At 49.9% G+C, this 23,613-nt stretch overlaps 1 protein-coding gene across 1 annotated transcript in view; it reads left to right on the top strand.

The window, feature by feature from the left end:
* The window catches only part of LOC106899389 (rho GTPase-activating protein 39-like), a 58,801-nt gene extending 35,597 nt beyond the window's left edge, over window positions 1-23,204 (top strand). Inside the window, exons 3-10 of the mRNA XM_014961191.1 lie at window positions 3,110-4,418; window positions 8,243-8,789; window positions 10,330-10,419; window positions 16,582-16,655; window positions 18,153-18,352; window positions 19,224-19,315; window positions 19,865-20,034; window positions 20,461-23,204. Of these exons, the coding sequence (XP_014816677.1) occupies window positions 3,110-4,418; window positions 8,243-8,789; window positions 10,330-10,419; window positions 16,582-16,655; window positions 18,153-18,352; window positions 19,224-19,315; window positions 19,865-20,034; window positions 20,461-20,655 (2,677 nt within the window). The 3' untranslated portion in view covers window positions 20,656-23,204. The remainder of the gene's footprint in view (window positions 1-3,109; window positions 4,419-8,242; window positions 8,790-10,329; window positions 10,420-16,581; window positions 16,656-18,152; window positions 18,353-19,223; window positions 19,316-19,864; window positions 20,035-20,460) is intronic.
* The last annotated feature ends 409 nt before the right edge of the window (window positions 23,205-23,613 follow it).

The following is a 23,613-nucleotide window of genomic DNA, read 5'->3' as shown; positions in this document are numbered from 1 at the left end:
CATCAGGAGCCCCTGCCTGCCTCTCTCCTTGACATGCCTCTTTGCCAGTGTCACTCCACTGCCACAAAACGAGCCGCTGGTACCGCCAAGCAGAGGGGTAGGTGGAAGGATGTCAGAAATGCTTATTTAAAGGGCCTATCAGATGTTGCTGCTCTGGTTCTTCCTGTTAGTCCAGGAGCTCTTTGAGGAACAGTCGGGTCTGTCACAGTGCCTGCGCTTGGGATCAGGGCTTGGACTGCAGTCCCCAGGAATGGATGCCTGATGTGTTGCCAGGCTGCGTGTCCTCACAAATGCCACTCCCATCCTGCTGCTACCACTACCTCTTCCCTGCCTGTGTCCTCGCTTGGCATCGCTGGCAGTCACCCACCTGCTCCAAGCATCATGCCTCTGGGAAGAAGCACACAGAGGACAAGCCACTGATGGCAAAACAGGAATGGGAGAGTGGGGGCTGTGCTTGGTGGCAGCTTGGGTAGGTGGAGGGAGGCCAATCCCAAATCTCTTGGTGTTTCCCAAGCAGCTGCTTTTGGGATAGGGCTCAGGTCAGTCCTGGGCTGTGTCACTGAAAGAGGGAGGTGGTGGCTGGGGGACAGTCCTTCCTCATGGTGGTGGCATCTTCATCTTGAAGCAGTGTCAGGAGCTTCCTTAAATTAAAACCCTTTGTGCCTTAGTGGAAGATGCTGGGGGAGGTCACTGGAGCAAGGGGGACCCCAAGATGATGACCTTTTCTCTGAGGATGGTGACCCTTTCTCTGGTTAACTGGTTGGTTGCACAAGGCAGAGACATGTGTCTGTCCTGGGGAAGGAGCCCGGCCCTGCAGGGCAGTGGTGCAGTGTGATGTGGCTGGAGGGTGGCGGGGGCCTTTGGACTCTGGCCGGGAGCCAGACGCTGTGTCTCAGCCGCACCTCTCCCGGCACTGCTGTCCCAAGGTGGGGTTCACAGCGACACAGTGCCATCGGAGAGCATGTTTTACCAAAAATGTGGTATGTGGTGGATGGGGAAAGGGCATCCCTTAGGAGTGGGGTGATTGGGAGCAGACGTGGGATATTGGGTGTGGGGCAGAGGATGTGGGACAGGTAACTGGGTGGGGAGCAGGTGAAATAGGGCACCTACAGTGACGTGGGGCTGCTGCTGTGGGGCAGACGTCATCTTGGTGTGGGGTGTGGGAGATCAGGGTGTGTGCGGATGCACCCTGCCGATGGGACAGCCACGGGGGGAGGATAGACAGGGCACCCCCAGGGAGGCTGTGCTGAAGGAGGGGGCTGGCACCTGGCAGGGGAAAGGTCTCTGGAGAGCAGGAGCAGAGCCCAAGAGGGCTGGGATGTCCGGATGTCTTGGGACTTGGCGGGGAAGGCACAAGCAGGGGGTAGCTCTGGGCATGCGGTAGAGGTGGGTCCGTCTGCCAGTGCAGGGGCCACGCAGGACAGGTCAGCAGTGCGGGATGGGGAAGAGTGTTAAGGTTCCAATAGAGCAAAATGACAGTGAAAGTGTTACAGGAACATCTCCTGTCGCAGACGGGACACGCGCAGTGCACCCTCGGGTCTTACCCAGTGACGGCTGGTAGGGGATACATGGAGGGAGGGCACAAAATGGGGCCAGGTTCAAGGGGACCTTCCTGGCCACAGTGGTTCCTTTGAAGACCTGGAAGCTCAGGCTGGTTTTACAGCCTTTTCACTACCTTTTCTTCAGAGCTCGTAAATACAGACCAGGTATAGCCGCAGCCTGACAGCAGGTTGTTATTATACTGCAGAATGCACCTGTGGGGTGCTGCGGGATGTTGCAGTGGGCATGATGGGTTGTGGTGGATCTGAGTACCACCATGGGTCAGAGGATACTCCTAGCAGAGGAGGATTTCACAGCCATGAAGGCTGAGCAGGGCCAGTAGGTTTGGCCAAGGGAACCATATCTGAGGGCATCTGGACCGGACTGGGAGGATGTTCTACACAGAGGCTTGGTGGGTTATGTGGGAGCATGGCACACACCCTGTGGACCAAGAACATCACCCCTGCACACCTCCCACAGACCTCATAGATTTTGCTGCAGCATAAACATGCATTTGAAAACTTAGATCAAAAAAAAAAAAAAAAAAAATGGGCCGACAGGACTGTTATAGTTTCACAATCCAAAGGTAGACACTTGGGATTATTTTCCATCTCACTGCCTGAGTGGTTCCAAATAGCTTACTGGTCTTCAGCTGGTCATTCTGGGTGCTGTGCTAGCTAACGAGCTTCGGGAAGCGTAGGCTGTTTCTGATCTCAGTGCTGGTGATACCAAACGTGTTTTAGTATGGTGAACTTGTTTCACCTCGTTGTTCTGCTGTTCATGACTCAGAAATTTGTCGTGTGTGTAACAACAGTATGTTTCTGTTTTGGGAAGGGGGATTTCCAGGAAAAAAACAAGAGGAGCTGATATAACTGGTTGAGGAATCTCCAGGCACTTAGAGACTAACAGTCTGGTATTTGGGTAGAAGTAGAGGATACTTCCGCTAGTATAATTCTTAATTAATTACCTGTATTTGTATCTTTCTTTCTTTAGAGAGACTCCTACCCACTGGCAGCCTCTGCCAGGCGGGTTTAATATTTTTCCTAGAACTTTTTTTTTTTTTTTTTTTTTTTTTTTTTTTAAAACACATTTGTAAAAAAAAAAAAAAAAAAAAAAAAAAAAAAAGTGGTCTGGAAGGACTGTTATAGTTTCACAATCCAAAGGTAGACACTTGGGATTATTTTCCATCTCACTGCCTGAGTGGTTCCAAATAGCTTACTGGTCTTCAGCTGGTCATTCTGGGTGCTGTGCTAGCTAACGAGCTTCGGGAAGCGTAGGCTGTTTCTGATCTCAGTGCTGGTGATACCAAACGTGTTTTAGTATGGTGAACTTGTTTCACCTCGTTGTTCTGCTGTTCATGACTCAGAAATTTGTCGTGTGTGTAACAACAGTATGTTTCTGTTTTGGGAAGGGGGATTTCCAGGAAAAAAACAAGAGGAGCTGATATAACTGGTTGAGGAATCTCCAGGCACTTAGAGACTAACAGTCTGGTATTTGGGTAGAAGTAGAGGATACTTCCGCTAGTATAATTCTTAATTAATTACCTGTATTTGTATCTTTCTTTCTTTAGAGAGACTCCTACCCACTGGCAGCCTCTGCCAGGCACGAAAGCAGCCATGTTGGTCAAAGTGAACAGTTTGAGGCAGATACAGAGCACTTCAAACAGTTCTCTTCACCTGCAGAGTGCTCCAGAGGTCAACAGCCAAAAATCTCTTCCAAAACCAGCCATATACGCTCAGCCTCAATCCATGTCCCAGAGCCCTGGAGCCTCAAAGCAAATGCCTACAGGAGAAACAAAGCAGTCTATGCAGATCAAAAAGACAGAGAATGGTGGGTTTTGCCTAGTGCTGATGAATGGTCCGACTTCTCAAACACCTCCAAGGAGTCAGACAGGAACCCCCCAGCCTGCTTCCCCCAAATATGCCTCCCCTGCACCTATATATGATGAGCCATCTTTAGAGTCTCCAATTTATGACGAGCCACCAGTAGATATGGATACTGAAAGCGTCAGTATGAGTGGGATGTCTCCACCAAGGTCGCCAAGCAATAGCTTAAAAAAGCAGCTGCAACCGACCAAATTATTACAGCATCCAGGTACGCAACAGCAGCAAGCTGCAAAGAAGCATGCAGGAAATCCCTCTTCCACCGAATACAGCCCAGCTGGCAGGGAATATATAAAACACATGGTCAATGTTGATCAGTCTTCCAAACTCTCCCATTCTTCTGCCGCAACAGCTGATGCCTCTACTAAACTGCCTGGTCAGCTTACTTCAAAGGACAGCTTCAAGCAGTCTTGGAGGATCTTGGAAGCCAACGTCCTCAAGAACATGGAAGCCCACCACAGTAGACAGAACAGCCTGCAAACTCAAGAGTATCCAACTGGTATAAGCCATCAGGATTCTGGTTATTCAACTGGCCCTTCTCCAAGCTTGAGAAAAAGGAAAGGAAGGAGGCAAGGATCAGGTCAAGGAAGACCTGGCTCTGTGGGCAGCAGCAGTGAGCTCACGGCTTTGAATGATAAGCTGATTGCCGAGATGCGTGCTGTGGTGGGCAGGTCAGCAGCTTGCCGGGGAAGCAAAGCCAGCCTTGATGCTGAAAGTCTGGAGAGTGGCATCCCAGCAGAGAGCAACAAAGTCAGATTTCAGTCCGACCACTTGAAAAAGTGCATCAGCCGGAGCTCAAGGGACGATGTCTCCGCTAGTAATAGGTCTCTGTATAGACAGGGCCCGGAGAGCAGGGGCACCTTTCCCAATGATGTGGCTGCTCCACAGGACACCGTGAGGCAGAAGAGGACTTTTGAGAAAATAGATTCTTTAGAAAAGAATGTGACCAGCCAGACAAGTTTGGCTTCATCAGATGCTACACGCCACTCCTCCCAGGTACCTCCCCATCTACACCAGATTAAATTGCACACCTTTGCTGGACTGTCATGGTACAGAGTGGAGTACCTGCTCTGCTCCTGGGTGGGTTTAGTGGGTGTGCTGCAAGCACATATCTGTGCCAGCAGAATAGCAATCAGGTCACAAAGCTTTGCAGCCCATTTCAGGCCAGTGGCATGAGAGGAGGGGGAAATGTGTCCAGCAAGCCCTCAGCACTGCGGGTAGCTCTGCTGTGTTATTTGGGTAAATCTACTGCCTCATCATTTTACTGGCGCTCGTGTCTTCTTTGGTTGCCCTTGCCCTCACGAGTCCTTTCTGCGCTGGGATCACCAGAGTTGGTGGGGTATGGGACACAGGCATCAGGATTTGCGTGGCCACATGGCAACATTTTATCTTTTTTTTCCTCTCTTTTCTTTTTCTAATAGTTCTGTTCTGCAGCATTCTGCCTCCCCTGTACTCGTGTTTTCCTTTCTGGTCGTTCCTGAGCATTGAATGGAAATGTTCAGAAAACCGGTGACAGTGACTCTAGCATCTTCTTGTTGGAAATAGTTATTTCAAAGCCTGTTAGTGTGCGTGCACAAATGGAGTAGTTTTTCTTTATAACACCAGACTTCTGCAGAATTTAGTTTGCCATCTTTTCTCCGATTTGGGTTTGAAGGAACCTCGGGGTTCATGGTTTTAGTTCAGATTTAGGTTCTCTGTAGGTCATTTTGTATCCTGTGAAAGTTTCATCCTTTTTCTCTTTGCTCCCTCTTCCAAGTATTTCACTCCTACTGAACAGCCTGAGTCTCTGCATCTCTTCTGCGAGGCACAGCTGCTAACAGTACTCCAGTGCGAAAACTGAGTATTTATTTTCACCCTGTGTTCTGTCTTTTCTCCTCTTTGCTAGTCCATGACCTTTCATGAAGAAACTTGGCAAAGCTCCTTGACTGTTTCAGATTGCTCCAGCAGACCTGTGAGGTGTAACTTTTCTCTACAGGCCAGGCTGCCACCCCCCCACTGTATCAGATTTATGTGTATGCGTTCTCCTCTCTATGGTAATTTCTGATCAATAGTGCCTTGCTTTCACCTGAAACCCCTTTTAAAACTGATGTCATGTTCCCACATTTGGCATTTTTCAGGCACAAGGCCAATTTGAATTTACACGACTCGCATGTTACATCTAATAGTTCAGCAATTTCATTTCACAAGCTCTTTAGACTTGTTGGAAGGCTGCTGTCCGGTCTTCGGGATGTGTTACACCTCGTTGCACTGACAGGGAGAGCTGAGACTTGATGTCTTGATGGTGCGCAAGAGATGGTGGGTTGGGGATAGGCTGTGAGTGGCTTTGAAAATGAAAAAAAAGAATTATGTGTGGTAAGGTGGAGACAGAGAATACAGTGGAAGATGTAAAGAGATAGATGTTGTGGTAAAGGCAACGAGTCAATAAATAAATACTCTATTTACAGAAATACTCTGATATGTAACAGTCTAAGTAAGGAGGGGAGGAGGTTGCAGAGAATACCTCAGCAAAATCACTGCCTCGCCTGAAAATGGCAGTGTGTGGCTTGAGTCATCAGCAATGTCCTGTGCTGGACCTGCGTGATGGAGAAGGAGAATTAGGAGACGAGGAAATTCATTATCCGAGGAGGGTGGGCAGAAGTTCTAGGACAGGCTGAGCAGAGGTGGATATGTACTGTCAGCATAAAGATAATAGCTGGGTAGTTGTGTGAACGAGATCTGAAAGATAAACTCTAGAGAGAGAAGAGGAGGGAACCAAGAGCCTGTTGAACCTCTAGAGAGATGAGGAGGTGGATCCTCAGAAGTAACGTGCTGAAGGAGCAATTAGGGTCATAGGAGGAAAACCAACCCCAGGCATGGAAGGTGGATTGAAGAAGACTGAGGATCAAGGTGGCAGAGAACTGCAGGCAGGGGTTTTTAGGCAGCATGTTGATTTGGAGAAAGTGAGGAGATAGAGGGGTAACTCCAAGGGATAAAAAACCAAAACAAAGTAGCAAAGTGGGAGAAATGATCATGCCCCAGGCTAGAGATGGAGTGTGATGTGTGCTAATCCCATCACCCACATGTAGGTACACGTTGGGTGTAAGAGAGGGAAGGGTTGGACTGCACAAGGCTCTGTTGTGAGTTCGGTTCCTCCTTACTGAGAAGAAACTCACTACCTCTAACTGTTTAAGAGCTAATGTGTATTTCGGGATTGACTGTAGGCCAGAGCTGGAATGGAGTGTGGCACACAAGTTAAAGGTGATCTACAAAGAAAGAAAATGCATGTTCTGTTTCCCTTTTAACACTGCAAAAACAAAATTTTAAAATCTTTTAAAAACAAAAACTCTCAAGACTATCTTCTTTGGGTTTTTCCTACTTGATGAAGATCTCCTTGGAGAATACTGAACGACGTGTGGGCTGTTTAGCTCTTAGTATGTGGGAATTTCAATCTAACAAAAAATGTCTGTTTCCTAAAGCAACTGGTTGTTGGGTGTTGGAGTTCAATATGTGTCCCAGGCTGACACTTCCAACCAAAACAGAAAATTCTGGATGGGCAAAATAAGTGTCTTATTCTCACAAGTAGTTATTACACATCATTTTCTTGGGATCAGTACTACCAAAGCTCTAATTATGTAGTTATCCACAGTGATCACTGGGGAAGAAGGATTGACAAGGGCTGCATGTAAAAACTGCGTACAAAGTCTGGGAGGGTGGAAGGTCTTTCTCTGCTGCTTATCTCTGTAAACTCATGACCAGTAGACTGGTCCCTGGGGCAAATGAGTTTGCTTACTGCAGACTGCAGGTGGAGAACGGTTGTCCCTACTTCTCTGAGGAGAAACAACTCAGTACTTGTGAACAGTTCTGATTTACTTTGGGGAAGGTTATGCCTGTCTTGGATAGGAAAGCATAGTAGGGAGCCCATCACAGAGGTGTCCCCGGGTGCTGTGCAGCAGTACTTCCAGAAGCACTGGGTCTGTAGCCACAGCCCATATTGTCCCCACAAATGCTGAGGACCAGGGCCTCTGTGGCAGGAGGTTGTGGTGTGTCCATAGGATACGGTGAGACCCAGCTCTGTTGATGGAAGTTGACTGACGCAAATACCTACTCTTCTTCACTTTGCCAACTCAAACGTGATTTATCCTACCTGGGTGACAGCTTTGCAATCAAAATAGCTGTGGCCATGCTCTGCTGTGCCTCTCAACTTCTCCTGTCCCATTTGTGTCTGGCCAGCATTTCCATTAGGAAGGTCACGGTGGAGTTGCAGAGGCTGTCCAGGCACAGGCTGCCCAAAGTTCAGCAGCTCCTGATGGTTGCTAGCCATGTTGATTTGGTTTTGGGTTTTTTTTCTTTTTTTTTTTTTGCTGGAACTTGGAAAAATACTGAAGGCAGGAATCACCTATGGGATTGTAGGGGCCACAAAGGGTAGCGGTGAGAAGGAAACAACGCTGGTGGTGCTGTGGCTGTCTAGTCTCTGCCACCTCCTCGTGTTCCCCACCCGCCTCCTGGGCTACTGTGGCTCCACAGGAACTGAGAGGTGAAAAGCAGAGAGAAACTTGCCTCCTTGGTGTGCACTTGGTGCCACAGAGCTTGGGCTGTCACCGAGAGCTCTGGGACAACTTGGACAATCAGCCCCATTACTCCAGGTCCCAATGTTTCCCTTAGGGACAGCATCAGTGTGTGGGCTCTTGCAGAACTACAAATGTCAGCCACCATTTCTGCTCAAAATCCTGTTTTGTACAGATTCACCACTTTGCAGTTGCTGGTAGGTCACTGTTTATAATTTTCCTAGCAGAGTAAGGAGTCATCTAAGCTGCTTTTAACACATCTGTTCTCCATTGCAGGCCGGGACAATAGAATTGGACCCCAAGCAGGAGAGCAGCGGCCAGCCTAGCGGCTGTGTAGGATATCTTTTCCCTTACAGTACTCTACGGAAACCCATCTCTCAGAGCAGCATGGCAGACTGGGCTTCTAAAAATCTGAACATGCATACGCAGGGCATCTTCCGCCGAAGGATCTCAATCTCCAACATGCTGTCCTGGAATGGTGGCTCTATCAAAAAGCCAATGCTCATCACTAGCAACCGCACCATCAAAAAAGAGGCATGTGAGATGTTCAAACTGGTGCAGAGCTACATGGGAGATCGTCAGACTCGTATGGACCGGAATCACGTGGCATTGGTCACAGTCACCAAGTGCTGGAGCATGCAAGGTTTACGGGATGAGCTCTACATACAATTGATCCGGCAGACAACAGATAATACGTGCTACCGAAGTCTGGCATGGGGCTGGGAACTGATGGCCATCAGTCTGGCCTTTTTCTCACCATCACCCAAATTTCAGTCTTATCTGGAAGGTTACATTTATCGCCACCTTGACAGTGATGAAAACAGTAAGTGCTGCATGCACACCCTCTCTGTCCCCAGCAGCGTTCCGGTGGGTTGTGCTGCTTACTCAGGGTTGCCTGATTCTTAAAAATACAGGTAGTCACCAGCCAGTGCAGTGGTTTCCATCAGGGAGAGCACCATGTGCTGGGCAAATTCATCCTTCCTTGGCGGGATGAAGCTGCCACCAGCTCATCTCCCTGCAGTTCTCACTTGTGTCTGACAAAGAAATGCCAGCCCTAGACTGTGCACATCTCACTGACCAGCACAGCACGATCAGCACTGAGAAGAGCTGATTCAGACCCGCCAACGGCAGAGTTTCTATGGTTCTCTGAAGACATGATTTACTTCAAAATTCCTTAAAGCAGGCAAAAAAAAAAAAAAAAAAAAAAAAAAGGTAACAGATTCAGCATTGTCCAAAAGTTCCAGACCAGTGATTAATGTGTAAGATAATGGACTTGGGAAATGAGTAAACACTCCCGTGCTCCCTGCTTTGTGCTTGAATGACTTGATGACAAGGGCAGAGCAAGGTGAGAATTTAAACAGGACTACAGGAAAAGAGACAAAGCCTTGCGACAGCAGCGTGTGAGGGGGAGTTCGCTGCTTTGCCTTATTGCAATGCGCGGGATGGAGGGGGTTTAATATTTTTCCTAGAACTTTTTTTTTTTTTTTTTTTTTTTTTTTTTTTTTTTTTTTTTTAAAAAGAAAAAAAAAAAAAAAAAAAAAAAAAAAGGATGAATGTTAATACAGAATTCTTTAAGGGAGCCATTGCAAACATTATGAACAGACTGTAGCTTGGCAACAGTCAGGGATCCTGAAAGATACTGGCTTTTGGTGTGAATACATGCCATTTATCTGTCTTTCAGAAGCCTTTCAGACCAAAGTATTTATTGGCTGGTTTGTCGCTACTTCAGTAGTGCTCGCTGTGTCTTGTCTCAGGCAAGAAACCAGAGCACCTGTTTCCACCTGGGGCTTCAAACACAGGTTAAAGCCCCCACAGATCTCCAGGCAGGTGCAGAGGTTCTGCCCCTGCTTGTGAGAGCAGCGGTGGAAGTGGGTACTATGGGCAGCAGTGGTGCAATGCCAACCTTTGCCTTCTGGTCTCATGCTTGTAGCCTTAATGTGGGGCTCCTTCACTGAATTGCTGGGTGTGCAGCCCTGCTTTGGCTTTTCATGAGGATCCTAAACCCTTGTCACCTCTCTCCAAAACCACTCCCTCCAACTATGCTTGGCTCAACAGCAAAAAATAACCCTGCCAGCGCCAGGGTCCAGGCAGTAAGCCTTCTGCTGATATTTAGGCAGTAAATTTATATAGGAATAACCTTGCTGTCTGGAGCCCCTTCTCAACTCTTTGGCCATTTAAAGAAGTTGAATGCTGTTCTGGGCCCCTCGCTTGGGTGCGTTTGGAGCTGGCTGTGGTACAGGACCTTTCCCTGGGCAGACGGCCTCATGCTGGAGTTAGGCTGGCTACCATGACTAAGAGCAGTTCTGGACTTTGGTATTTTATCTTTCCACCTTATTAATCCAGAGCCTCTTTTGAATTTTCAGTTGCCCAGCGCATCAAGGAGCTTGTGGATCTGAAAAACAAGAAGAACTCAAAATCCAGGAAAAAGAGAAAACAAAACACTGAGGATGAAGGTAAAGAGAGACAAAGCATGCAGGGGGCTGAGAGGGAGGACTGCACTGACCTCAGACAGGCAGGCATGCTGAGCTCTGCTGAAAATTAGACCATTTCTTTAAGTGCATAGATTTAGATTCAGGAAACTTTACTGCAGGTGGTGGTTGTGAGAGCTTTGACCATAACACGGGTCACAGTCTGAGTGGTGGCTGGGCAGCACGTGGGACGGGTGACAGTGTGGCGGCGGGGGACTCACAGTTGTGTGAGAAAAGGGATTTTAATTTGAATGCAGACCTGGGGCTGTAATTCAACTTGCCTGTGTATGCCACAGAGTTTCCTGTAGCACATGCCAGTGCTACAGTCATATGAGTTGTGTGTTGAAAACAACCTGTCTCAATTGTAGTAATGGATTTTGTAAACCACAACCTGACCTGAGGACCTCCAGAGAGGACACTGATACCTGGCAAAGAGCACTGCCTTTTCCTCTCCAGTATTGGCTTCACCTTGTCCATGCTTCCTGGACTGTGCAAGTAGCTTGCAGTAGCATCTCTGCTGACTGAACAAGGGCTCACATGTTCCTCCAGCCTCAGGTTGTAACTGCTGCCTGCAGGATAATACTTTCTCTGGCTTAAGTCCTGCTAGACAAAGTTCATTCCATTGTTGTTTTTTTTTTTATATTGCTTTCAGGAAACTTGAGCCAACCTTGTGAATTCTATCAGGCAGCCGCTTATATGATGTGGCCTCAGTGCTTTTAATCTAGGAGAGCTGTAGTCTGGTTTCCTGCATTGCTGAGCCCTACCTGTGTGAAACACGGGCACCACCGCTGCGCTCTCCTGCGGTGGCTTCCCTGTGTCGCTGCTCGCCCCAGGCAGCTGCAAGCCTGGGAGGTGGCTGAGGACGCCCCTTGGTCACAGCCCCTGCAGGAAGAGCATCTATTGCTTTTCTGTCTCTGGTGGGATTTGGAGCAGAGACCTGAAATTGCACAGAGGGATTATATTTCCGATAGGGATATGTCTTTTTCCTTTACCGTTCAGGCTCAGGAGAGTTCAGCCCATTCTAAACCTTTGAAAAGTCATTTTGCTTGTGCTCAGAGGGACTTTGATATCTTTATGGGCCAACTCCCCGGAGATTGCTCTGCAAAGGGTGTGCTCTCTCTGTGGGCTGAGCAGCCATTCTGTGCAATGGCTTGTCTATATTGCGTGTGCTGGAGTTGTGCTTGGGAAGACAGAGGTAGTTTTTACCTAAAAATTAAAAAAAAAATATTAAAAAACCATACATATATATTTTATATATATATGAGAAATGTTATGAAAAATGCATGCCAGGACAGCTTTATAAAGTTTCCAGAATGAAGCTCTTGAAAGTCAGAAGTGCCTGTGTGGCCTCAGTTGAGGCTCTGGGGACAAGTCACAGGCCGTTCCCTTCGCTGGACCGTGTCTGCTCTCTGGCACACAGAAGATGGGCTCTGGCAGTGAACTGGGGCTTTAGAAGAAATGTGCTGGTCGGCAGGTTCCTGCTGGCTTCTGCACAGATGGCGAGGGGCGCAGCAGAGGAGGCAGGAGGGCCTGGCAGGTCACTCGAACCAGCTTTTTTCACAAGTGACCGATAACACTGAGGATTTTTTTCTGGGGCCTGACCTCGGAGCTGCACCTCAAGTAAGGGGAGATCCTGCGGGAACACACCAGGTTCTGTCTGCTGCTGGATGGAAAGGTCAGGCTTTTCCTTGGGCTGACAGTGTCTGCTCCACTGGCCCCTCCACTGCGAGGGATGCAGCTCCCTGAATTTACAAGGCTGTTGTGAGAAGCTCATTAGTGGCTCTGAAATACTTAGATGCTTATGGATGCTGTAACAGCAATTTAGCAAAGAAATCCATAAGGAAATTAAATGTACTTTCCTCAAATAGAGCTGAATAGTAGATATGTAGGCGTGTACGTTTTTCAGTGAAAAATGGAGTTAAAGCAGTGATTTCCCTGACACGCACACTTCCTTCAGTGCAGAGGCTTGTAAGTAAACACTTGGGTGAGTAAACATTTATCATCTGACATGCACCCAAAGAAATATTTTGAAGTTTCCCACGCTTACCTCTGCAATCTCTGTCTTCTAGCGAATTCTCTGTGAGTAAATGAAATATGAAGGTGGTGTGAGATCTTTTCATGGATCGATAACCCACTGCAAGGCAGAAGAATAACAGGTAGAAATAAATCATGTGTTTTCAGAAGGAGGATTGTCTGTTGATCCTGCAGGAATTTAAGCTGGGCTTTGAGCCTATACAAGAGGCAAATAATAAGCTGGCAGCTCGGTGTTGGTACAAAATTATTCAGGACTGTAAAAAGTAGAGGTGCAGAGGGATCTTGCAAGGGTGAGTAACTGAGCGATGAAGCAGCAGAGAAAATCATGTCAATAAAAGCTAAGTATTGCATATGGGGAGGACATCCCTAACTGCATATGCAGCAGCAGTCTCCTACATAGCTGTTTCAAGAAGGGAAAGACATTTGCAGCCCATATATGAATTTCCAGAAAGGTATACACGGTGCTGGGAGGTGGTCAGAAACCTGAGGAAGCTTGTAGAAAACGGACAAAGAGCAAACCAACACTTGGCCGTAGTCATGCTGTGCCTGCTTGGCATATCCTGCCTGTGATCCCTCCACAGTTGGACCTGGAAGAGAGAGGAGGGGAGGTCATTGTGCTGAAAGAAACTGCAGGTCACCTGGGAAAGGCAAGAGGAAGAAAATTTCTCATTGTTTGTTGTAGCAGAAGAATTGGAAACAGTCTGGTTTTGTTGTTGGGCAGCAGGCTTAAAAGCACTCTGTCCTGAAACACAAAATGAAATCATTAGGAGTCGGCAAAGAAGGTTGTTATGCAGGTGAGGAGCATAAACAGGATTAGGGAGAAATGGGACAAATTCAAAGAAGGGAGGTTTGTCGGTTGATGGTCCAGGTGCAACACCTGGTATCTCCCAACTGCTGTTAGCCGGGAGATTCTCGCAAGGGAATATTAATTTTTCAGATGTCTTGTATCTGTTTCTTACCTTCCTGGTGTCAGATGAAGGCTGCTGACTCTTAAAGCCCTTTGGGCAGACGAAGCACAGCGTTTCCCATGTAGGGAATGGTGATGGAGCAGCATTGCTGGGATGCAGAAGGATGCACTGGTGGTGTGAGAAGGAGGGACTAAAACACTGTGATAAATTGTGCCTGGGCAGACCTAAGCCAGGAGAGCGGCATCAGGCAAAGCCTGAGCTGTTCGGGAGGCACCCACACTGAGCTAAGGAGGGGAGTGAGATGGGGCCCTGGTCTGAGAGCCTGCTCTGACTGAGCCAGACTGAGGCCACAGCGGATCGGAAAAATACTGAGACAACAGCTTGTGCTATGCTAAAATACGTGTCGCATGGCTGGGTCCTGAATCCACATTGTTTGCTGCATTTTTAAAGATATTTTTTGGCAGGGGAGTGTTCAAATCTGTTCCAGAAGGTACGTTCCTGCGTGTGCCCTGCCTGGATTTTAACTTGTTATAGAAGGAGAGGTTAAGAAGCTCTCCGCATGTGTTTCTAGGCCAGCACACAGAAAAATATTTTCCTTTGCAAACTATTTTTCACTGTGTGGGTTATTAGTAGTCTTCTGTTCCTGAGCTCCTGGGGCTACTGTGGTACCACAGGAAATAACAGATCAACTTGGATTTCACAGACCCATGATGTGCTTAAAGAAGTGGAATTGCCTTCAGTATTAGCTCTTTCCGCCCCGTGCAGGCAAAGCCGCACGTCCCTGCGCCGGGGGGCGTGAGCTGGGGAGTGCAGCGAGTACCTGGCCCTCTCCTTAGGAGAACGCACCCACCGTGGGTGATGAGCTAAATGCCTGGAGCCCGTCTCCAGCTGAGCATTTTACAAGCAGCCAAATGGTCGAGTCAAGTCACTGGTTTGGAAAAGCAGAGGCTAAAGCTGGCATCTCCTTCACCCGTCTTGCTCCGCACGTGTCCCAGGAGCCGGGAGCCCTGGTGTCGGGGCAGGTGAAGGAGGCTGTGTGCTTAAGGTGTGAGGCCCTGCAGGAGCCATTCCTGCTGTGGTCGCTGTGGCAGAGTGCCAGTTACCTCATTCCTCAGGGCTCCCTCTGCTCAGTGATTCGGGTCCGTGGGCAGTAATGGCAGTTTATTTGCTTGAAATTCAGTTGGCTCCACATGTTGCCCTGACAGTCCCCTTTAGGTCAGAGACTGCAGCTTGACCATCGTTGGGAGCAGGACGCCTCGCTGCAGGAAGTGCAGGATGTAGGTTTTAGGCTTTTCCCAGGATCGAGGACCCTTCTGGGAAAGTACAAAACAGGCTTCAAGCAAACACCTCCAGCTGCTGCCCCTGCATCAGCTGTGCAGACTATTCAAAGCAACCAGTTCCTTTGCAAACCTTGTTAAACTCTTAGGGTGATTATGGGTTTCATGATCTAATTACAGTGTGAAAAAACACCTCCTACTGCTAGTTTTGAATGTGCTGCCTCCTGCCTGATTGTTGTGATGCAGAGACATAGTCCAGTCTTTTTCCCATTCCCTCCTTTGTGAAGCATCACTTGCATCAGGGTGTGTCTGCACATTTTAACAATAGAAGCTGTCACCTGGAACAGGGAAGCATCACAAAGCAGCTCAATGGTTTTGTTTTCTTTAATTCTTAGACATTTTCAGTATAAATCATACCTGAGATTAGCAGGATTTTTGCATACGGGGAATATTTTGCTTTAGATATTCCCAAGAAAGGGAAGTTATTAAAACTGACTTTCCTTCCCATTGCCTGTGGCAGAGGGGGATGCTGCTGTGCCTCCTTGGGCATTGCTCCGGCGTTATGGAGACGCTCTGCTCCCGCTGTGACAGGCAGATTTACTGAGGCAGGGGGTGCTTGTTTTGTTGTGGGGAGCCAAGGACTGTGGTTTGTCTGCTGGCTGAGAAGAGAAAGGGGAAAAGTGCAGCACTCACCTTTGTGAATTGTTGTTCTACTTGAGAAGAGCTTGTCCTGCCTCTGTATTGAGAGGATTTTAGGAACTCCAGGCTCCTGAACAGCTTACCTAAGCCATAGGCTGTGTGAAAGGCTGATCTGAAATATGCAGCATCTGACGAGAATGTAGCTTTTAAAAGCCACAAGTATTTTGAACTCTGCTGCAAGCTTTGAGGCTGGCAGGGAATCAAATAGGGCAGATCTATTCACTGCTTTCAGCGAGCAATTTGGGCTTGACTCGAAAAAGAACAAAAGGCCAACGGTTTTGGAAAAACTCTCCCAGCAATCAGTGCTCTGTCAGTGCAAACATTTCTCTTGGTGTCACAGGGTGATTAGCTCTGTGAATCCTGGCTCCGTTCAGAGTTTGCTGAACCAAGTGCAATTGGAGCAGCCGGTCTTGCGGGAGAGCTGTAGCTTTTGCGGTGAAGTTCCCAAGCTCCAGTTCTCCTCGTATTGCAGAGCACACCCAAGGCTCATGGTACAAGGTTGGGTTAGAGGAGGCTGCAGACAGGAGAGCGAGGAAGCCTTCTGCAGGGCTTTGGGAAGGCGAGAGAGACCCTGCCACCTTCACGCCCCCCTCCTTGCATCCTGAGCAAGGACCAGCTTGATGCTGGTGCTGCCTTTCCGGCCCCTCACACCCTTCTCTGCCACTGTCTCTCTCACGTGCCTGGGACTGCAGTCCTTGAATGATAGAAAATTTCTTTAAAACACTTTGCAATCTCTTCTGGCAGGAGGCTGGCTCTCCGTGCTCTTTGGCTGAGATCTGGCAATACATAAATACCCAGCCCTGTGTCTGTGAGCCACGTAACTCCAGCCGTGCCACCAGGAGCAAGAGCTCATGCTTGCAAGCATTCCCAGGCTATGAATAGTGAACAGGCACCTTGTGTTGAGTCAGGACAGGGTCAGGCTGCCTCTGCAAGAGGTGGAGATCTGCAGGAGTGGGGCTGGGAGGTGCAGAGCTACGAGCCTTGACTCAGAAGAAAAATCCCTCCGAGTCCAAGCATCAACTTGCACTGACACTGCCTGCCATGGGGCTGCAGGCTTCAGGGTGCTTGGTGTGAGGTTTTGGCCGTGTCGCTGCTCTGCCTGCAGAAGAGGCTGTGCAGAAGCGAGGTGGCTGTTTGTGCTGGTGTGAACTGCTGTGCTGGTGCCCTCTGGTGTGGTGGGTGCACAGACAGCACTGCGGGCTGAATTGCTCCTTTCTTCTTCCTGACAGGTCTGCCCATCAGCACCTACGCCAAGTACTGCTACCGGAAACTCCAGAAAGTAGCTGTCACCGGAGGCAAAAAGGTGAGCGGCTGCCCCGGCTCCAGGACCCGCAGGCTGCCTGCACGGCACTCTGCTTCCCAGGCCTGAGAGCAGTCAGTGCTGTGACTCTCAGAAGCCACTGCTGATCTGGTGATGGAAAATGGACATAGAGCGAGTGGGGAAGGCTTGCTCAGGGCTCTTCTCCCCATGAACATGTGTGAGATGGCTGCTGCCCAGGTCCCCCCATCCTGGCAGACACCAGTGCCTGCTGTGCTGGTAGCTGCCCAGCTGGGTACTCCCTGGCCTTAGGGACGTGGAGGACAAACCTGATGTTTGTCTGTGTCTAGGGTAAGAGGAGCTGTCTGTGCTGGAGATGCCCATTGTTTGGTGTCTTCAGGTGAGGGAAGTCTCCCTTTGGCACTGAGAGCTTGCATGGGCTGGGTCTTGCAGCTCATTTACTGCATAATTTTTCATACCCAGTTCAAAAAAAACCATGCACCAGGGATGGCTGGTGCGGAGGGGAACCTCTGTGCTCTCTACTGTCTCAAAATCCCCCTCCTCCCTTTCCTCTGCATGGTTCTGCGCGGGGCTCTGCAAGCTAGCAGGCAGCCCCAGCCTGTCCGTCCTAGGTCTCCTAAGCCAGATCCAGTCCTCTTTTATTTCTGCAAATCCCTCTGGGGCCTCCCTGCCATCTGGACTCCGTGTACAGTGAGCAAATACCTCAGGAGGGGTGAAGGCTCCCGGCATCCCCACGGGGGCAGGATGGGAAGCGTTTGGACACACAGCGCACACAACTGCAGCCCCAGCGGCTGCTGCCCTCTGAAGGGATGAGGGGAGTTTCCCCCCATTGCGCCTCCCGCCTGGCCACAGGGTCCCTGCCAAATGGCCACCATGCTGGGCAGCCTGTTGCCCCTGTGATGGCACTCTGCATGGTTCCGAATCTCTGCCAGGGGAGACTCAAAGCCCCTTTCAAAATGTCGCCATCTTTCAGAAGCAACAGGTCCCAGTGCCCGCTTTTCAAAGAGCTTTAGCTCCTCTGAGAGCAACGCTTTCCCTGGAATTGGACATACCTGGAATTCCCTTCTCCAAAGGGCTGTTTTTTTGGCTGCCCCACGGCCAAGCACTTGCCCAGCACCAAGCCAGTGTACATGTGCCCTCTGCTGACCTTACCACAGCCGGGAACAGGCTGGGGTCCATCGGTCTTCCTGCTGCACCAGCAGGGAGAGCTATAGCTGGAGCAACCCCCCGATGTGCAAAACACAGCAAGAGAATCCCTGCAAAACCAGCCCAAACTCTCCAAAGCTCTTTCCTGCCAACAGGCAGCAGCTTGTCTGCTCCTCTTGGGCCTGGTGAGTTGACTCCTCCCTGGTTTTAGGAGATGGAGGCTGCAGAGCAAGAACCGTGCTGCCAAGCTAGCGAGGTGCCCACATGTGTGGGCAGCCCTCTCTGACCTGGCCACTCACTGCCACCATCCCCAGGTCACTGTTTGTCTCTGGGCTGGCTGTGCCACAGCTGCACTGAGCTCTTCTCTGTCCTCAGGGCCTCCGTAAACCGACAGTGGAAGAGATAACACATGCCAGGAATGCCATCGTGACGCCATCGCTCTTTGGCAGCTCTCTGGAGGAGATCATGCTGCGGCAGCAGGACATGTACCCGGGTAACAAGCTGCCCTGGGTGCAGACACAGCTCTCGCAGCAGGTCCTGGCTCTGGGAGGAGAACAGACGGAGGGGATTTTCAGGTGAGCTTTTAGGGCACTGTGTTACTTTTGAGCCACCCACGTGTCAGTCCTCAAAGCCAAGAAGTCAAGATTGATCTCCACGTGCTTCCTCTTCCCTGAGAATAGCACTCTGCCATGGCTCGGACAAAACCCGACCTTTCCCAGGTTCAGGAATTGCTTCTTAAAGTAGCATTAGCCTGTTTGCCTGCATTAGCACAGAGGGGACAGCGAAGATGTGACTTGAACTACTTAGGACAGTGTGTACCCAGGCAAGGCATTGAACTTTCATCAGCTTCAACAATAATAGTTGGCCAGTACAGGGGAGGGATGAGCTCCTGGGCCCTGGCAGAGCAGTTCATCAAATGCAGCACATCAGCCTTGATGCCGAAGATGTGAGGAGTCAAGAGAGACAAAGAATCTGTATGGTGAACCTAGGGGATTCTGGTTTGGGTTTGGGTTTTGGTTTGTTTGGGTTTTTTTAATTTAAGATTTGTGTTGATTTTTCAGTAGCTAAACTTGATTTAAGTTAGCTAGCAAATCTTGACTTTACCTTGTACAGGTTTCTAATATTTTAGTATATTTAGCCAGAGATGGTTCTTATCTTTGAGCTGAGTGTGCTGCAGAGAGGCCTAGTTGCAGAAAGTAATCACTGAGGACAGAAAGGCAGTTATGTCTGAGCTAGTTGGAAGGAGACATGTTTCTTCTACCCCCACTTTAAAGCTGTGTCTAAAAACAGGCAACCCATTTCTCTGAGAAACTGCTTTCTGTAGCTGCCACTGGTTGGTGCTCCCTTCTCCCTGGGAACCCAGAAGCAACTTCAGAGCTGTGGTTTGCCAGCCACACCAGGCCCTGATTGCTCTCTAAAGCACCTTTGCTGTGTCTCTGTTTGCAGGATACCTGGTGACATAGATGAAGTCAATGCATTGAAGTTGCAGGTGGATCAGTGGAGAATCCCAAGCAGCCTCAGTGACCCCAACATCCCAGGTATGGAACACGGCAGGCGTGTGTGCTGCAGCCTCAGCTGTGGTACAGTGCAGAGGAGAAGGTACAGGAGCAGCCCAAGAGGTGTGCTGCCGCCTGGGGACATCTACGCAGGCTGTCTTCACCAACTGGGTTTTCATTCTGTGCCTTTCCACTGCCTTTCCAAATACTGACCATATTAAAAACACAGGGGTGGGATTGAGGGAACCTCTGGCACAGTGAGGCTCTGGAGGCTGGGCAGCGTGCAGAGCGGCTGGGAGTCATTCAGGAGCAGCACTCTAGCTCCAAGGTCTCATTGTCCTCTCCTCTAGGCGGCCCCAGAGCCGCTTCCCAGAGAAGCAGGAAGGTAAGAGGCAGCGTTTGCCTCTAACTGGCCAGTTTGTCAGCCTGCGAATTTCAGGGCCAAGACTGAAATAAGGTGAAAAAGTCCAAGTGCAGAATCCCTTCTCTGCCCTCTCTTTCCTGAGGCCTTGGGTCTTGCTGCCAACTTTGCCTCTGAAGGCAGTGGGGAGGTAACCAGAGCTGTTCTCATGCACCCTGCTTTCTCCCCAGCCTCTCTTCTCAAGCTCTGGTATCGGGAGCTGGAGGAGCCTGTCATCCCCCAGCAGTTCTACAAAGAGTGTATCAGCAACTATGAGAACCCCGACGCCGCTGTGGCCGTGGTGCAGCTTCTGCCGGAGCTCAACAGACTGGTGCTGTGTTACCTCATACACTTCCTGCAGGTAGGCAGCCCCTGCAGTCCTGCCCCCCTGCTGTGGCCAGGAGCTTGGAGCACACAGGGCACGGTTAGTGGGACAGCTCTGGTGGGTTTTGGCAGGCTTTCAGGACCTCTCATCTGTATTTAAGGTGGGATTGATGGAGGGGGGTCTGCTGGCCTTGTCCCTTATGGGAGCAATAAACCATGTTCCTGGCCTTGTAGAACATGGGGCTGGTCCCAAAGGTTGAGATCTGCCAGATGTTCCCTGTCTGCTGAAGCTCCCACGCTGTCGGCTGTGTCAGGGCATAGTGGTCTTCCCCATGAATATGTGGCTGTTGAGGCATTGTTATTCAGGGAGGCCACATCTCTGCTGTCCTTGCACCTCCTTACAGTGCGTTTGGAGTCTCTTGCCCTTTTCCTCTGCTCCAGCTGAATGTGTTATTATCTGCAGATCTTTGCTCAGCCATCAAATGTGGGCAGAACGAAGATGGATGTGAATAACCTGGCCATGGTGATGGCCCCCAACTGCCTGCGTTGCCAGTCTGACGACCCTCGCATTATCTTTGAGAACACGCGCAAAGAAATGTCCTTTCTTCGCATGCTAATAGTGCATTTGGACACGAGTTTCATCAAAGGGCTGGTTTGAGCTGCTGGCCCTGGGGTCCAGAACATTGTTCTGGGGAGTCACTGGATGCCCGAAGTCTTCTCCCCTCCACTTAGGTTTCTTCCATTGTCCTTGCTGTTGCCACACCCTGGGTTAGCCCCCAAGCGTCTCCCAGCATATGACTTGAGGATAAGGACTAGACGCTCCTGGAAGGCTCAGGCTGTTCAGCACCAGAAAGTTCTTGGACATGCCAGGTCAGATACAGTGATTCCTGGCTTTCCAGTGTGTGTCAAAGGGGGGCAGCCCTCCTCCTTGGAGCCACAGGACTGGTTGCTCATTGAAATGGTTGTGACATCCCTGAGAAACTGCTACCTGGAGCATGAGGCTCTCCATTTCCCTTCTGGAGGTGGAGTTGGCTTCAGGTAGGAAAACATCACTCCTGTATTGTGGCACGAGCTGGTCCTGGGGGAGATGCTGCCTCATTGGGGATAATCCTACTGCTATGGAGCCAGCCTGGTTCACCTCTGCAGACTGTTGGTTGGAGGCATGAGGGTTGTTTTGACGCCCCACAATGCTGTTGGTAGAGGGATATGAAGGTGTGGGGCGTTCACTGCGGCAGAGGGGTTCCTTGCACTGCCCTGGTTGGTGGAGGCACATTGTAGCCCAGGGAGAGGAGGTGTTTGAGCCTCTGCTGCTGTTGGCCGGGTAGGCAGACTCCCACAGCTGGGAGCTCTGGCAGGCTGGATCTGCAGAGCATCCCCCTCACCACCTCCTGCAGGCAGCTTCAGAGCCGCACAGCAGTGTGTGGTCAGCGTGTGGGACAAGCCCTGTGCTGAGCTAAACCAGCACCCACCCACACCACGGGAGCTGGGGACAAGGGGAAGACCATGCACCTGACAACAAACAGATAAACAACCTTTTTGGCATCCTTCTAACGAGGCCCATATCTTCTGGAGGGATAACCCCAGCAGCCTTGCAGCTCCTTTCTGCTATGGGCAGCATGAGCTGACAGCAGCTTTCCTGAAGAGCACATGAGACTGCTCAGAGCAGCCTCCATCACTCCGGCATCCCCCCTTTCTGGTACCAGGTCCTTCCCAGACCGCTCTGCTGGGGACTGAGTACCAGTTTTGCCCACCCTCCTGGTTGAGCCCAGATTTAAAGAAAGCAGGGAAGTCCTTCAACAGTAAGTGCTCCTGTGCTCAGATGTGCCTGTCCAGGCGGAGCAGCAGCATTTCTGTGTGCTCCTGAAATGCTCATGCTGCCTAGAGTCAACTGTGGCATGGATGCTCTTAAATTCCACCAAATTCCCACGGGATTTGCAGAGGGGTTGGGAAGGGAAGAGGAAGGAAGGGAAGAGGCAGGTCTGAGAGGCTGAAGTGTGGTGGAGCCTGCGTGGGGGTGGTGTCAGGCGGGCAGCTCAGCATTCTTACTGATGCTGTTAAACGTCTGTGGCTTCACGTTTGCCACCAGAAGTGTGGCACAGCAAGGACAGTGTCTTTCAGAGGCAGCACATGGATTTCTCTGCAGCCTCTGGATACTGCTGTGTGTTCTTTAGCAAGCAGCATGTTCTAATTTGGTGGCATCCTGGTGTTACTCTTTTCTTCCTTGGAAGTGTTTTCCCTGCTGGAGGCAGGTCTGCTGCAAAAAGCTGTGTGTTGGGATTGCTCATGCAATGCTAAGTCTGCCAGTAGGATCCAAGGTTGCTTTTGCATTTCTGCATTTCCCTCCCTTCCACATGGGGCCCTGGGATCATCCTCTCCTGATCGCAGCAGGAAGCTGAGCCCTGCCAGCAGTAAGCTTTAAAGCTAGTGTCTGAATCTACAAAAAGTTTGGGCATAAGGTGTCACGTGCAGAGTGCCCCGAGCCTGCTGGCTGCTTGGATCTCGTGATGTGCGTGTGTCCCAGGGCACATGTTTGCTGGGATGAACTCTGCAGCCAGAGTTCGGTTTGTGTCCAGCTGAACAAGGGTCGTGGTCCATCTCCTTGCCCCAGATGCTTCTGTGGTACAGTGGGACAGGAAATCTTGCTACCATGTCAGGATTAGCTCTGTCAAACATGCCTCCAAAAATGTGCCAGGATCTGTTTCACACTCCCATCCCACTCCGTTCTATCCCAGTGATTCGAAGCCATTCAGCTTGGTTTGGCCTTCTGAAGCGATGAACAACGTGTGCTTCAGATACGAGGCTACTTTCCTAGAAACTTAGAAACAGGCAGAGGATTACTGGCTCTGCCATATTGTACTGAAATGTGAGTGGTTGAACAGGCTCGGGATGCCACGTCCTGCCCCGCTGTGGGCTGGAGCAGCTGTGTAGTGCCTGCCCCCCTCTTTGGGCTGCAGATGCATGTGCCTGTGTCAGGCTTCACCTGCAGCTGCCCACCACATAGGTGATCCGTGTTATTCCTTGCACTTAGCTGTAGCAGGCAATCAACCCATAGGCATTTGCTGCTATTACAAATGACTGCTTCTTGCCAGGGCTGTAAAATAGGCTAACAAATGACACTGGATATTATTTTCTTTGCCAACAGATTTGTAAATACAAATCAGTAAAGCAGCCTCTCCTCTGTTATAATAATAAATACAGTCTCCATTATTGTCTCTTGTCTTTTTTGTGAAATTCTGAAGCATGATCATGTTTGCCTGGAGCTGCAGATTCCAGCCTGGATCTCGGTGTTCATGAGTAAGGCTGGCAGAAGGGTAGTAGGTGGCCTGTAGCCTTGAGGACAGGGGCAATGACAAGCAAGGGCAGAAGGAAGACCTATAGCGTTGTAAACTCACACAGCCCTTTCCTAGGTGGGTGTCTGCAGTGTTTCCCCAGGGCTTCGCTGTGAAATGAGCTGATTTTTGCTAAATCAAAAAAGCCCACAATCCAAGTGCTTCAGCTCAGGCTCAGAGACTTGGTGACATTCTCCTGCAGTTGCCTTGACCTGGGTCACTTAAAAAAATCAATGGCCAGAGTAGCAGCTGGGCTCATAACAAGCTTTTGGTTTGTTCTTCGCTTC

This window comes from Calidris pugnax, unplaced genomic scaffold (genome assembly GCF_001431845.1).
Source record: "Calidris pugnax isolate Ruff unplaced genomic scaffold, ASM143184v1 scaffold518, whole genome shotgun sequence".
NCBI lineage: Eukaryota > Metazoa > Chordata > Aves > Charadriiformes > Scolopacidae > Calidris > Calidris pugnax.
This window is presented reverse-complemented; position numbering and strand designations above follow the sequence as displayed.